This window comes from Amphiura filiformis, chromosome 16 (assembly GCF_039555335.1).
Source record: "Amphiura filiformis chromosome 16, Afil_fr2py, whole genome shotgun sequence".
In the NCBI taxonomy this organism is placed as follows: Eukaryota; Metazoa; Echinodermata; class Ophiuroidea; order Amphilepidida; family Amphiuridae; genus Amphiura; species Amphiura filiformis.
The window spans coordinates 21,155,442-21,168,618 of record NC_092643.1 but is presented as its reverse complement, the minus strand read 5'-3'; the positions used below and the strand labels follow the sequence as shown (position 1 = coordinate 21,168,618).

General features: G+C 33.1%; 1 protein-coding gene across 6 annotated transcripts in view; it reads right to left on the bottom strand.

Moving 5' to 3' along the window:
- The window catches only part of LOC140135721 (uncharacterized), a 193,470-nt gene that overhangs the window by 79,644 nt on the left and 100,649 nt on the right, over positions 1–13,177 (bottom strand). For 5 of the 6 annotated variants that reach the window (XM_072157316.1, XM_072157318.1, XM_072157319.1 and 2 more), the window contains one exon: positions 11,290–11,357. In XM_072157316.1, coding sequence (XP_072013417.1) covers positions 11,290–11,357 — 68 coding nt within the window. Of the gene's footprint in view, positions 1–11,289; positions 11,358–11,487; positions 11,863–13,177 lie in introns of those variants that run through there. The other variant, XM_072157321.1, reaches the window with a different exon arrangement.

Here is a 13,177-nt window from a genome sequence, read left to right as displayed (position 1 = left end):
AATAGTTTAATATATGCTTCAAGCACAACATAGGCTTACCAGAACCAGAACAAGAACTTAATTGCACCCAACTTCAGCAATGTGAACAACTTTAACACCCAGTTTCACCAGCATCCCCTATTGCCATTCTCAATTTGTTTTTGTTTTTGTTTTACTTTGGTGAACCCAAATTCGAGTGAAAACACCATTAATATTAAACCAATTGGACAACTATAACACTCCATCTCACTAACATCCATTTAACAGACAATTTTGCGGTCTAGTCATGTTCCAAGTATTTCTAGTGTTATTATAAGCGAGTGCATCTGATGCTAAGCTGCCATGATGGGACTCTTATCATGCTGAGTGAACAGCTGATTTGACCTTATAGAAAGGCTACACCAGTTAACTGTCATCAGTAGACAGCACTATTATACTGTACCCAATACACTACTGTGCATTCTGTTCTGGAGTTAAATATTAAAATCAGTTTAAGTTATGTGGTAGATAAAAATTGGTCAATATTGTGGTTGCCAAGTTTGCAAATTGCAATACGGTTACAAGACTAATTTGACTATACTGTGTCTCATCTCAAGTTGAGAGTAACGCCATGTTTAATTTTGTAGAAGCAGACTCAAATCAATGCGGTTGTATCACCAGCGTACGGACAAATCACCATTTTTCATGAAAGGAAGTAATAACCAAATAATTGCCTATTTTTCTCAAAAAATTTTCTATACCAGTTACTATCATCAGTAGACAGCACCATTTATATTATACTGTACCCAATACACTACTGTGCATTATATTCTGGAGTTTAACATGTTTAATATTAAAGTAAATTTTATACTGCCCTACCATGACAAAAGGAAGTAATGACCATTTTTTTTCAAAATGTGTTTTGCTTATAATTACACCTTGATACAAGAATCCTCCCATTGAATAAAAGTATAGCTTAGTTATGTCTCTAAAAAGTTGGAAATCTCATTTTGAGTACTTGCTTACTTAAATTTCGCACTAGAGAGTATAAGGATATCTCTGAAAAATCATCACAAAAGGAAGCAATAAACAAATAATTGCCTGTTTTTTTGACAAATTTAGGCAAATTTCTAAATCATTTCTAAATTATAATAAACTTACAAAAATGTCAAATAGTTTTAGTATTTTCTTAATTTTTAAACAAATCAAACAAAGTTATGTTTTTGTCTTATTGTACAGAGTATCTCAAATGATGAGATTTGACTCAATTTAATGCAGAAAGTACTATTGTGCTTAAACAAAATTAATGAAACTTAGCAAGGTATGCAGGGGTGCCAAGGGACAGGGCACTAATTAGGTCGAAAATATGTTACACACTTTAATAAATGTAATAAATTGCCATGATCAAGTCCAACACTGCATGTATGCCTAATGATTCAACTTGAGTTAAGTAATAGGTATACATTTTACTCGGAATGTCAAATCGCGCATGCTAACCTACCCTTGTATTAAAAGAGCGTGTACAAAATCGCTTTGTCAGAACACTTGCGGACAAGTGCGTAAAGGCACTGCCATCACTACCAAACTCATCATGGAACAAAGTATAGTCGACTATTACAGACATGTCAATATCACTGGGTTGTATTAATGTGAGGTACATTGTAGGAAACCGGATAAATATCTGATTAAATGTGCCACATGTCCTACAAAGTTGAACTTTAAAGCCTTAATGTACGATCTTTTTAAATTTTTAGATTTTTCTTTTTTTCTTTCTAAAATGATAATATACAATCATTATGAAAGTTCACAATACATTTGGACGCTAAAAACATTGGGAATTTGCAAAGAAACAACATCATAATATTCACCTCTATCACTCGAAACATCTCGCACTATTTGGATTAGGATAGCGAGTGCGGCTTCAGAGTTAGTCTCCTACGCGGCCAGTTTGGTTACGCTCCCTCCACATGTGGAGGAGCGTAATAAGCTAGTTTTGTACTGAGACTACGGTTTATCGTGGCCGACATAAAGTCATAATCTAAATAAATTATGACTTTATGTCGGACCAACAGAAAATCGTCCCGTTTTACTACAAATAGGACGAATTTGACAGCTTGCTCATAGATTTAAGTAAGAACATGTGTAAGTATTACAAATATGCCAAAAAATCAGTTTTGAAAAAAATAAAGGTAAATTCTGAAAAAAGATTGTACATTATGACTTTAAGCAAATTAAGCGCTAACACATATATAGACCATGACAACAAACTTGACTTTATTCATGCTTAACCCCATGAGAACTACCTGCCTATTAGCCAAAAAGAAGTTTTCATTATCAATTAGACCAATCGGCAACATTGTTAAAATAATTTCACCACGCAAAACAATTGGGGTGAATTATTTGCAAAGTGATTAAAATGAAGATATCATGTAATTGACCAATCAGAGGCAATGTTAGATCAGGGGGTTAAAACTAAATATAGATTGCATAACACAAAGTTCAATTTTGAAGTAATAATTCTGTAATGTTAAAAAAATCTAAAGTATGGTTAAAATCTACGGTATGGCAGTGTCTTGAAGTATCTTAAATCCAGTATCAGCAATAATCAACTCAATTTGCTCAATAGCATAAACCCCCATAATAACCCTATCATGAAGATGTCGGAGCTAATCATAACAAAAGCTTCCAAGTTTTATGCTTGTTTGATAGTAAACCCTTATAAAGCTCATATCAACTCATATCAGGGCATTGAGGTTAAAACAGATAATATCACCAGTCCATTAAGACTATAAAATCATAGCATAATGACAATACAGGGTGTATCAAAATGATTGGTACCCATCAATATCCAGTGAACATGGCCAAGACTGCCACAACAAAATGCATCATACTCATATTGGGAGATTTATGCCATAAAAGGTCATTAAACAATAAATTGCAGTCATTTCAAGAAGATCTAATGTTAAATTTGGAAGAAGCAGGCGTTTCATTAGACAAGGAAGTTGATGGGTACCAATCATTTTGATACAGCCTGTACAACGTTTTGAAGGAAGACAGCTTGTTGATGGATGGGGTTTATGAGGATTTCTAACACTTGGGTCATTTATACCGATAATATTTTTCCTCTTGAAGGTTTTATCCGGTACTTAACATGCACATATCAATTAGTGAATCTGTCTTGTTAAGGAATATCAGGCCACATTTGATGTCCAAACTAACTGTTATGTAGTGAATAGATAGGAAATGTACTATTTTGGGGTTTATTTGGAACGGAAGAAAATCCTGAAGAGTACAACCCAAATGATATTACAAGGTTCAAGCAAGGACACATTTTGTTTATGTAAACTGAATGAAGTAAACACTTTTTTCTTCTTCTTCTTCATTTTGACTCGAAAAAAGGGGCAAAGACCTGGTTCTAGTTCTGGTTTTATACATCATGTATACTTCTCAACGCTTCCTACGAAACCAGGCGAGAAGGGTAATGTGCGCAGAACGTCCAGATGCTTAGTTGTTTTGAGCTGTGCTTTGGTAGTGTTCTCTCTTGAATGCTTTGGTTTCTTTTATGTCTACGATACTTTGTGGAAGCTAGTGTGCCCATGCTTAAATCTGCACCTATATGTTTTCTGTTAATTGCCAATGAAGTTGAGTTCAATTTGAAGAAAAATTTTCAGGCTTTGAAATGCAATCAGGAGAGTCAAATAATACAGGACAAATGGAGTCATATCATTCAATCTGGAATTACAAGCCACAACTCTTTTAAGCTAATCTCTCTCAAGCATTAACTTAAAATGACGAAAATAGGTTAAAAGTGCTTGGTAGAATGACTTGCAGTTTCCATCGTTTATATCAGATCCTGGTCACTATCTCAGCTGACCATTGCTGACCACAGAATATCATTGGATTGAATTATCTTGACTAGGGGCTCACTGTTTTGATAAGTTTTAAAATCAAATCTGAATGTTAACTCCAACAATAATGAGCTTTTGATGGTCTATTTGTTCCCTTCCAAATTTTACTCTTCCCATGAGAACTACCTGCCTGATTGGCCAAAAAGAAGTTTTCATTTTCAATTGGACCAATCAGCAACATTGTTAGAATAATTTCACCATGCAAAAAAATTGGGGTGAATTATTTGTAAAGCTCCATTCTGATTGGTGATTAAAGTAAAGATATCATGTAATTGACCAATCAGAGGCAATGTTAGATTGGCAGGTAGTGCTCATGGGGATAACCCAAAATCCTAACCATCGAGACAAGGAAATGTTATTACTAAGTGACATAATTTGACATTCTTACACACTTAGAACCACAGAAGCCCAATCAGAAAAGCCATTCGAGAAATATGCGGAGTGCATAAATATTGTATAACTGCACTCGTGCACATATTCGCGCACTATGCGCTGCACATTCATGTCTTGCAGGATTTATTCATTTTTCTTAAAGGTAGGGGCTTTGATTTTGGTCAAATTTTGCGACATATTTTAGTATTTTGTTTGCTATAAATAGCAGAAATTGCAGAAATTCTTTGTCATATGTATGAAATAGATTAATAAAAGCAAATCCCTTGTTGCTTAAGAGATTGGACACAATAATGCATTTGCACTGAATGCTGATGTCCAATGTACTCACCCCATGGAGTTTGTGCATTGGACATACATGTATCAACGTCTCAGCACGTGTGCATTATTAAATCTAAATTCTCTCTCAACAAGTGAAGGGATTGGAATTAAAAATATTCTTGTCAAAAATATATTAACATAATCCCCCTTTTCTGCCTCTGCTTTAACATATCAATCTGCCACTGCAGCCAATTACCTACAAACCACTGAGAATTCAATTGAAAGTTGCAAATTTCATAATACCCACACAAAAAGGTCCAATGACCTTTGATCTTTGAATTAGTGCCATCTTCTTCTCTCCAGGACTCCTGTTTCCTAAATCTAATTTATTCTAGAATTCAAGTTGTCATACCATCATAGATGATATGAGATGCAAGATATAGTATCGTTATGATCGTTACTTAGCACAATAACGGATGGCTGGACTGATGTATTAAGTGTATCAAATCAGGATATATGGCAAGCAATCATTTTATACCTATTTGGTATCCCTAAGGCTAAATGAATTTTCTTCATCTGCAGATTGCAATAGAAACTGTAATATTACTGTAATATTTACATTTTTTTTCGATTCACCCTTTCTGCAAATTACCATAACCATACGCTTAAACATCACCAAAATTTCTAAGCCCCTTGAAAATAGCATCTTTTCTCTTCTTTGCCATTGCAAAAAGTACATCTAGGTTACAGTCCTCATATGGCAAACAAAGTATTTTGAGCTATGTCAATATTATTTAACAGTCATGTTGCTAAACATCATATAGAAGTTCGTTAGGATGTATATCAAAACCAAAATTAAAATTCAGAAAAAAAGAAGGCCATCTGTCTACATGTATAGGAGTATTTGGACAGTATATTTTGTGGGACATGAGAGTACATCAGACACATCAAATTGCATTCTGAATACGAAGAATGTCCTTCTGATATCAAACAATTTTGATATTTTTTAAATTTGCGATAAAATACAAATTTTATAATTACAAATTATTAAAATTTGATATTTTTAAATTTTTGATATATAGTCCTTGAAGTAAACTTAATAAATCTAATGATATGTAAAAAGTGTATGTAGCTGGGATGAAAAGCTGATGATCAAATGAAAATTTTGACCTTTCATATTGAAGATATCCTTTTTTTTCCCCAAAAGACTTAATTTTGTTGGTGTTTTGGGAAAAAAATTCATATCACAGATTTCAAAAAATCAAAATTATTTGATATCAGAAGGACATTCTTCGTATTCAGAATGCAATTTGATATGTCGAACACAACAAATACTGCCAAAATGCTCATACCAGAGCCCTTAAAAGTAAGATTAACTTGCCAAATGTATGATGACCAAATAAGGTGCTCATAATTTCACTCATCAATTAAAATTACTATTTATCACTGGTCATCATTAGTTTCTTACCAACTCGTCATTATTTCACACACAATAAGACACATCTTTCCTCTCTCCTCCTCATATAACTCTATGCATGTAAAGAATGTAAGTCCATCTTCCAAGAGGTCCAGTTTTGTTTACGTAGTAGTCCTACATCTACGTTAATGAGTATACACAGTTGTATGGGTAACCTTATGTTCAGAACGAACCTCCAGGGCTAAAAACTTATCAAGCGATTTTAATTTTAGCCGCAGATTTCTGTTTATAAACTTGTCAATATACAAATGGTGCGTTAAATTTAGAAATTGGCTGTGGTAAAGTCTGGGAGTAAAGAATCATTATGAAATGACTGGATGGATACATGTTTTCTAGTTTTGTTTTTGAAGTTTAAATGACAACAATGCTGATTCACATATCCAGCTCTAATTTACCCCTTATTATAACATTAGCATAAACATACTACACCGAATCTACCAGAATAGCCTAAACTTATACTCCTATGTTTTATTAAACTAGTAATAATAATATGCAATAACTACACCCTATTTGGTAATATCATTTTTTAGTTTAAATGGGCAAGTCAATGAAGTCCCAACTCTACCATGACCGGTCTAGTACTTCCATGCTCGTACAGAAAAGAGCACATAGTCACATACATGTAGTATGCAAAACACACTTGACATAGGTTCGTGCCTAACTTTGTATACACCATTTATATTGCAATCCACAATGTAATGAAGATATTAAACTTTATGAGCCGTGTCTATTATGAGCTGTGGTTTGAACATAGTATGGGAGAAATTTATATTATGTCTCACTTCCAGGAGGGGTTGCTAATACCACGCTAATTCCATGAATGGAAGCAATATGGCATATAAAGTATATGGCTAATGTTTTGTGAATATGAATTATAACAGATAATACAATGTAAATCAACGGAGAGCCAAACTCATATATTCAAAAAAATATGATACCCAGACATTATGGTATATTGCTTTATTCATGGAATTACACTTTTATTAGCAACCTTACCTGGAAATAGAACTTCATTATACTTCAATTAGCTCATAATATTTATAAGGCAAGGCTCATAACCTTGTGGATTGAAATAGCATCGTGTTCACGAAGTTGGGCAATGCACCAATGCCAAGCATATCTTTCGCACATTGGTGTGTGCTTTTCTGAATTTATGCATGCTTAAGTTGGGACTTTATGACACAAAAAGCAATAGGGCCCCATACACACACATACCAAGGAGGAGGGGGCACTTACCCAACGGTTATGCTGTAAATAATATTTCCGATATCTCACTGAATGACAATATTTTTCTTTAAAACTCAAGAAATTTAAACATTTTTCATACAATTTCAAACAAATTAAACTACTTGTGGCATATCTAAACTGCCATATAATATTTCAGCAGTTTTTTTTTCATACAATTTCAAACAAATTAAACTACTTGTGGCATATCTAAACTGCCATATAATATTTCAGCAGTTTTTTTTCATACAATTTCAAACAAATTAAACTACTTGTGGCATATCTAAACTGCCATATAATATTTCAGCAGTTAGCAATATTATGACCCAAAGTCAAGTCCAAATCTCACTGAATGACAACTATACACAAAGACCCCTTTTTTTGGTGTCTTCTTTCTAATAAGGCTATATTTGTTCCATGAAAAGTTCCTCAAAAAACTTTCAATTCCATGGAAACTTTGCCACATAGCTATATAAATGCAAGTGCTAAATTTTTCCACACCTTAATAATTTTCAAGAGATTTTTATATTTCATTGATGTGTAATGTTTTTCAATGGGTAAAAGCACCTTTATCTTCCATAACTTCCAAAAAGTGCTTTTTCTATACCAAAAAATAAGGCATTTTCAAGTTTATATACCCTGAAGCTGTAATGGTTTCATCTGTGGAAACATTCCGATAACCATATTGATGGATCATTGATGTATGAAATTCAAATCTACAGACTGTACTATTTTAACAATCCACATGCTGTATTTCAGATGTATGACTAAAAAGATTTCATTTTTCAAACCAAATAAAAAGATTCTGTAAGATTTTTCACCACTGACACACTTTTTCCTCACTTTCAGTTTGTTTGTTGTTACCTACGTTTACCAGAGTATTGTAATTTCCCTTTCAAAATATAGCCTGGAAACACAATTTTCATGTTGATAACACAAAAAGCTTATATAGAACTTTGCAATTTTACCTGGGGAAAAACACAAGATCGATGTACTAGTATATTAAATTCAGCAATTAAAGTTAATTTATGCATGCAAGCAGACACTAATAATAGCATATATAGCATGGTGGTAAATTGAATGAATCAGGTTCCTAGGCCGTTTAGTCGTAATGTATGACCTTTTGTAATCAAATAGACCTACTTATGTTAAGCTACGCTTGAAGCAATTAAAAAAAAAACTTTTCACAGAAAATTACTGCATGATTTTCAAATTAAACACTTTTTTCCAAATCAGTCTTTATATAAATGTAATAGGAAGACCTAATTCTGAAGCATTGTTGAGTCTGTGTCGGCACATGACATACATTTATAATTGCTTCCTTAAACTGCAAGTGTTTATTTTTAATTGTTTTAAACTAATGTGTTATTGTATGGTTATACTTGTTTTGTGTATAATAATAGGCATGTCCACTAAAAATTGAACAACTTTTAGATTGATTCAGACTTAACTTATTGGCTGGGAATTGATGAAAGAAACATTTTGGCGTTTAAATAATCTTAATCGGACGTTTCATTCCAGAGATATGGCCTTTTTGAGTGTTACGGTTTTATATAGGGCTGCTAGAACATGTTAAAAAGTTAAAGTCCAAAAAGGATTACTAACAGAAAGTGCAATTTTAAGGTACTTTTTCTTAATGTATTTATTAACTAGCGTTATCTGGAACATTATATTTGCTTATAACAACATGAAAATAAGATCATCCTGAAAATTTAATTGATTTTGTTGACATACAACAAAAAATATAAGACCTCAAAACCCATGGTTTGTTTGGTGAAACCATAAGCATGATCATAGATGGCCGCCATGGAAAATATCTCCATAGAGGAGATGAACAATAAGTGCATTATTTCAAATGAATGGCGGTAGTCTTAAACATTGTTCAATCTTTTACGGTCAGCACATTTTATCTTCAAAAATTATTATATTTCATCATGGCATAAGTTTGGTAATATTAATCACTACCAATTTTGAGAAATTTGCTCCAACACAAAGGTTATCTTTTTACATTGAGCAATACACTGTGTGTGCATGGAAGCCATGATGGATAGCATATGAAATGGACATGGTAGTGAGAAGTGCATGATTTGAGATGGGCATGATGTAGGCTTAAACATTCTTAAATTTCTTAACATCCTGTACATTTTGTCTTCAAAAATAGTTACATTTATGACTATGTAAGTTTGCTTGTCTGATTCACTCCAAATTTGGAAATAATTGCGTTTGAACACCTGATGCACGGAATGGTGTCACTTCAACCTGTTGTAGTTCTCATCTCATTAAATTTTTCATTAAAAAAGTTGATCTCTGCATGGAGGAAGGTCCTCTCTATTTACTGACCAATCAGGAAAAAGTTTGGTTAATGTTTTCCGGTGGAATCAGGAATTTCTTGAAACACCCTGATATAGGCCTACATTTGGATCAAAAACAAGTATATACGCCATTTAACAGGCCTGGGATTTCTTGTATCGATCAGTTTCTCCATAGACAATACGTGTGTGAGTGCACGCACACAGTAAATGAAAAATCGTTCTAGTGGAAACTGTATGGACAGTGGGCATCCCTAATAATAAAGCTTACTGCTGAAATTAAAATTAAACACACACTCATACCTTACCTTGATATTAAGGCACCGTCAATCCCCAGTGTTCAAAAATACTATCAAATTTGGTTTAATACATGCATGACACATTACAGAGACCCAAAATGGATTTGCAAAGCAAATCTCTGTGGTTTAAAGGCCTATTCAACAATTGGCTGAATCTGAACACCTTAAAATTCATCAAATATCAGATTTTTGCATTTTTGAAACAACCATAGATATGCTACTGAAAGGGACAAATGGCAAACTTAAAAGTAATCTGATAAATTCAATTCAATTCAATTCAATTCAAGAAACATTTATTTCACAACTTCAAACATACATAGTATAAATGACAAATGCCATAATTTTCAAACCAATTACATACAAAGCAAAGTAATGAATCCGATCACAGGCCCACTGAAGAACAAGCAACCTATTAAAAGGCAAGAGACAGGTCAAGAGTGGGCCTGAGACAAGATTATGAGGGGCATCAATAAAAAACCTAAAATAAAGTTGTGGGGCAACACACGGGGAGCAAGCTCGTGGGTGCGGGTTGCCGGCAAACAGTACAAACAGTACAAACGAAAATACAAATACAAATACAAATACAATATAAAGAAAAGATCAAATATCAAAACAAAGATCAAATACAAGTATGTACGTACTTGTATTGTATCGGTTTTCTTATTCCACGACAAGGGTGTCGAATTCAACATGGTACAACACCATCAGTGGGTTGTTTACATACTTCATGCAAAGACGTAATATATTGGGATCAGTATCAGCCTTATTGTTGATCATTCTGTGGTGCAGTCAAGACTAAATATATATTGCACAGAAAATCACTGAATTACGCCGCAATTACTTTGCATTGCAGCATTGCATTGTACTGCCAAATACTGCAATAAAATTGTATACATTTTAACTTGGAAATGCGACGAGTTGCGGCAAAAAGTAATCAATATATCTGTAATGCAATGCACCACAACGCAAGTGCAGCATAGTATGAATGAAAATACTGCCATTAGATAATATTGACTCTCAAAATTAATACCAAATCAGATATTTTCCCATTCTTGCATGAATGACATGTTTGGTATTTTTCCTACCCTTTTACTTTCAGTCATCTTAATAATTTGTTCCACATAAATATATCTGCTGTGTTAAATTATGATTGATTGATTGATTGATTGATTGAATGATTGATTGATTGATCGTTCAAAATCCCATTATCGTTACCCAAAATCTACTTAAATCAAGCTCTATATTTTCATATCAGGATGACATTAATTACAATTAAACTGAAATTAATCCAATTGATATGATTAAATATCACTTAAATGCCCTATTCCAGCAATACCTTAATTGGAACTGGAAAAAAAATGATCAAAGCTTAATAATTAAATTTTAAATCATAATATAGCTGAACGCTAATGTAATCTCATGCATATAAATTTATGTAAACTTAATAATTGGTGAAACCCTACCTGAAATATCTGCTTTAATGAGAATAAAGCTCTTCTTAATTCTCTTCCAGTGGAATTCAGGAGTTTCTCTGCAAAGAGATTAAAAATAAAGAAAACATTGAATACAATTACAATATTTGTACATAATATATTACAATTACAAAGGAAAATAATAATTAAAATATGATAATAAAATAGATCAAAACAACATGTACAAACCTGATAATATCTTTCCTTTTTTACTACAAGTCGCCTCCATGTTATAAACTTCCAAAACTACCCATAAACATAGATACGCTAGATGTAATGCGCTGTATCCCCCATAATAAGTCTTAATTCCCTGGCATCCTGATCTCACAAAAACTTAACAACTTGTATGTGGTGTAAACAACTGGCAACATAGGCAGGATATGTCGTTATTGGTGGACGACATGATAGAATACAAAAATGTGACGGGCTGGCCACATCAAGCTGCTTCCAACCAACAAATAAATGGCAAAAAGTTTAATCATCCCATTCTGACTCATGCAATGTCCTAGACTTAGGAGACTAAGTGCAGGAATACAAGTATATGTACGCCTATACGCATGTGTGTACGTTGTATGTCTGTGTGTTGTGCTCCAGAAATTTCCTCTTCCTCTCCATTTACTTCTCCGATGTATATATCATCTTCTTCAAGGGATGTAATCAGATTTTCTCTCTTTCTTTTTTTATCTCACAGATAAATAATTTGGACCAATTCCCGAGCATGTGCAGAGACAAGTTTTGAGGCCATTGGAAGAAAAAGTCTTGTTTCCACTTGCAGTTATGGTGCAATGCGGAACTTATAACACACACATTGCACAGATGACCATTATAAGGGTTTCCTAACAAAATCGGACACAAAATATTTATAAATATTAATATTAATACCAAATTTGAGTAGCGTAGAAGTATAAATTTGCTTTCTAATTATTATTATTGTTTCTATTAATATCATTCATTTATTTGTGTGTCCATTTATCCAATTTCTACCCTCTTATTACAAACTGTCTTTGACTTATTAAATAAATTAATTAAATAAATAAGTTCTGGTACAGATTCAAAAGAAATGAAAGTACTCACTTAAGATACTTGTATATACACAATCACCAGACCATACATGTCAAATGTCTATTACCAAATGAGATACCTTCCAAGTGACTTTTATATGTGACACAATCTGGTCCATGGGGCCAAAGGAGGCATTTTTGACAATTGAATTATTGTAATGATTACATTATACACACAATAGGCTATCATTTACTGAAAACACCATAGGTCTAGCATACTTGGTTCTTAAGTTATGAAGGTTTTTGATGTTTATTTTATTATGTATTTTATTGTTTTTTACTCCATATTTTTACCTTTATCTCAGTTTCAATTTTGCCGCCTTTGGCCCCCATGGACCTGATCGTGTCACATATACCGTTGTCCTTAAGTTATCAAGGTGCTCAGCTTTTTTTAATTATAACAGGAACTTTTATTTCCAAAAGACTGAAGAATGCTTTAATTGATTAGAGGCACAACTAATTAATATCAAATTAACACTAATTAGTTGGAGGAACAGCCATTACATCATTATTGCATTAGATAATACATTTGACATGATACATTTGACATGATACATTGATGCACATGTTGAAAAGGCTTCTTTTTTTTTTTTTGGGGGGTATATTGTTTTGTATTATATTGTATTGTATTGTATTGTATTGTATTGTATTGTATTGTATTGTATTGTATTATTGTTTTGCTTTGCTTTGCTTTGCTTTGCTTTGCTTTGCTTTGCTTTGCTTTGCTTTGCTTTGCTTTGCTCAGACCACTGGGAACTACCAGCCAATTTTCGGTCTGTACAAATTATGTTGCTTGGTTTCAAAGGGCTACCCAGCAA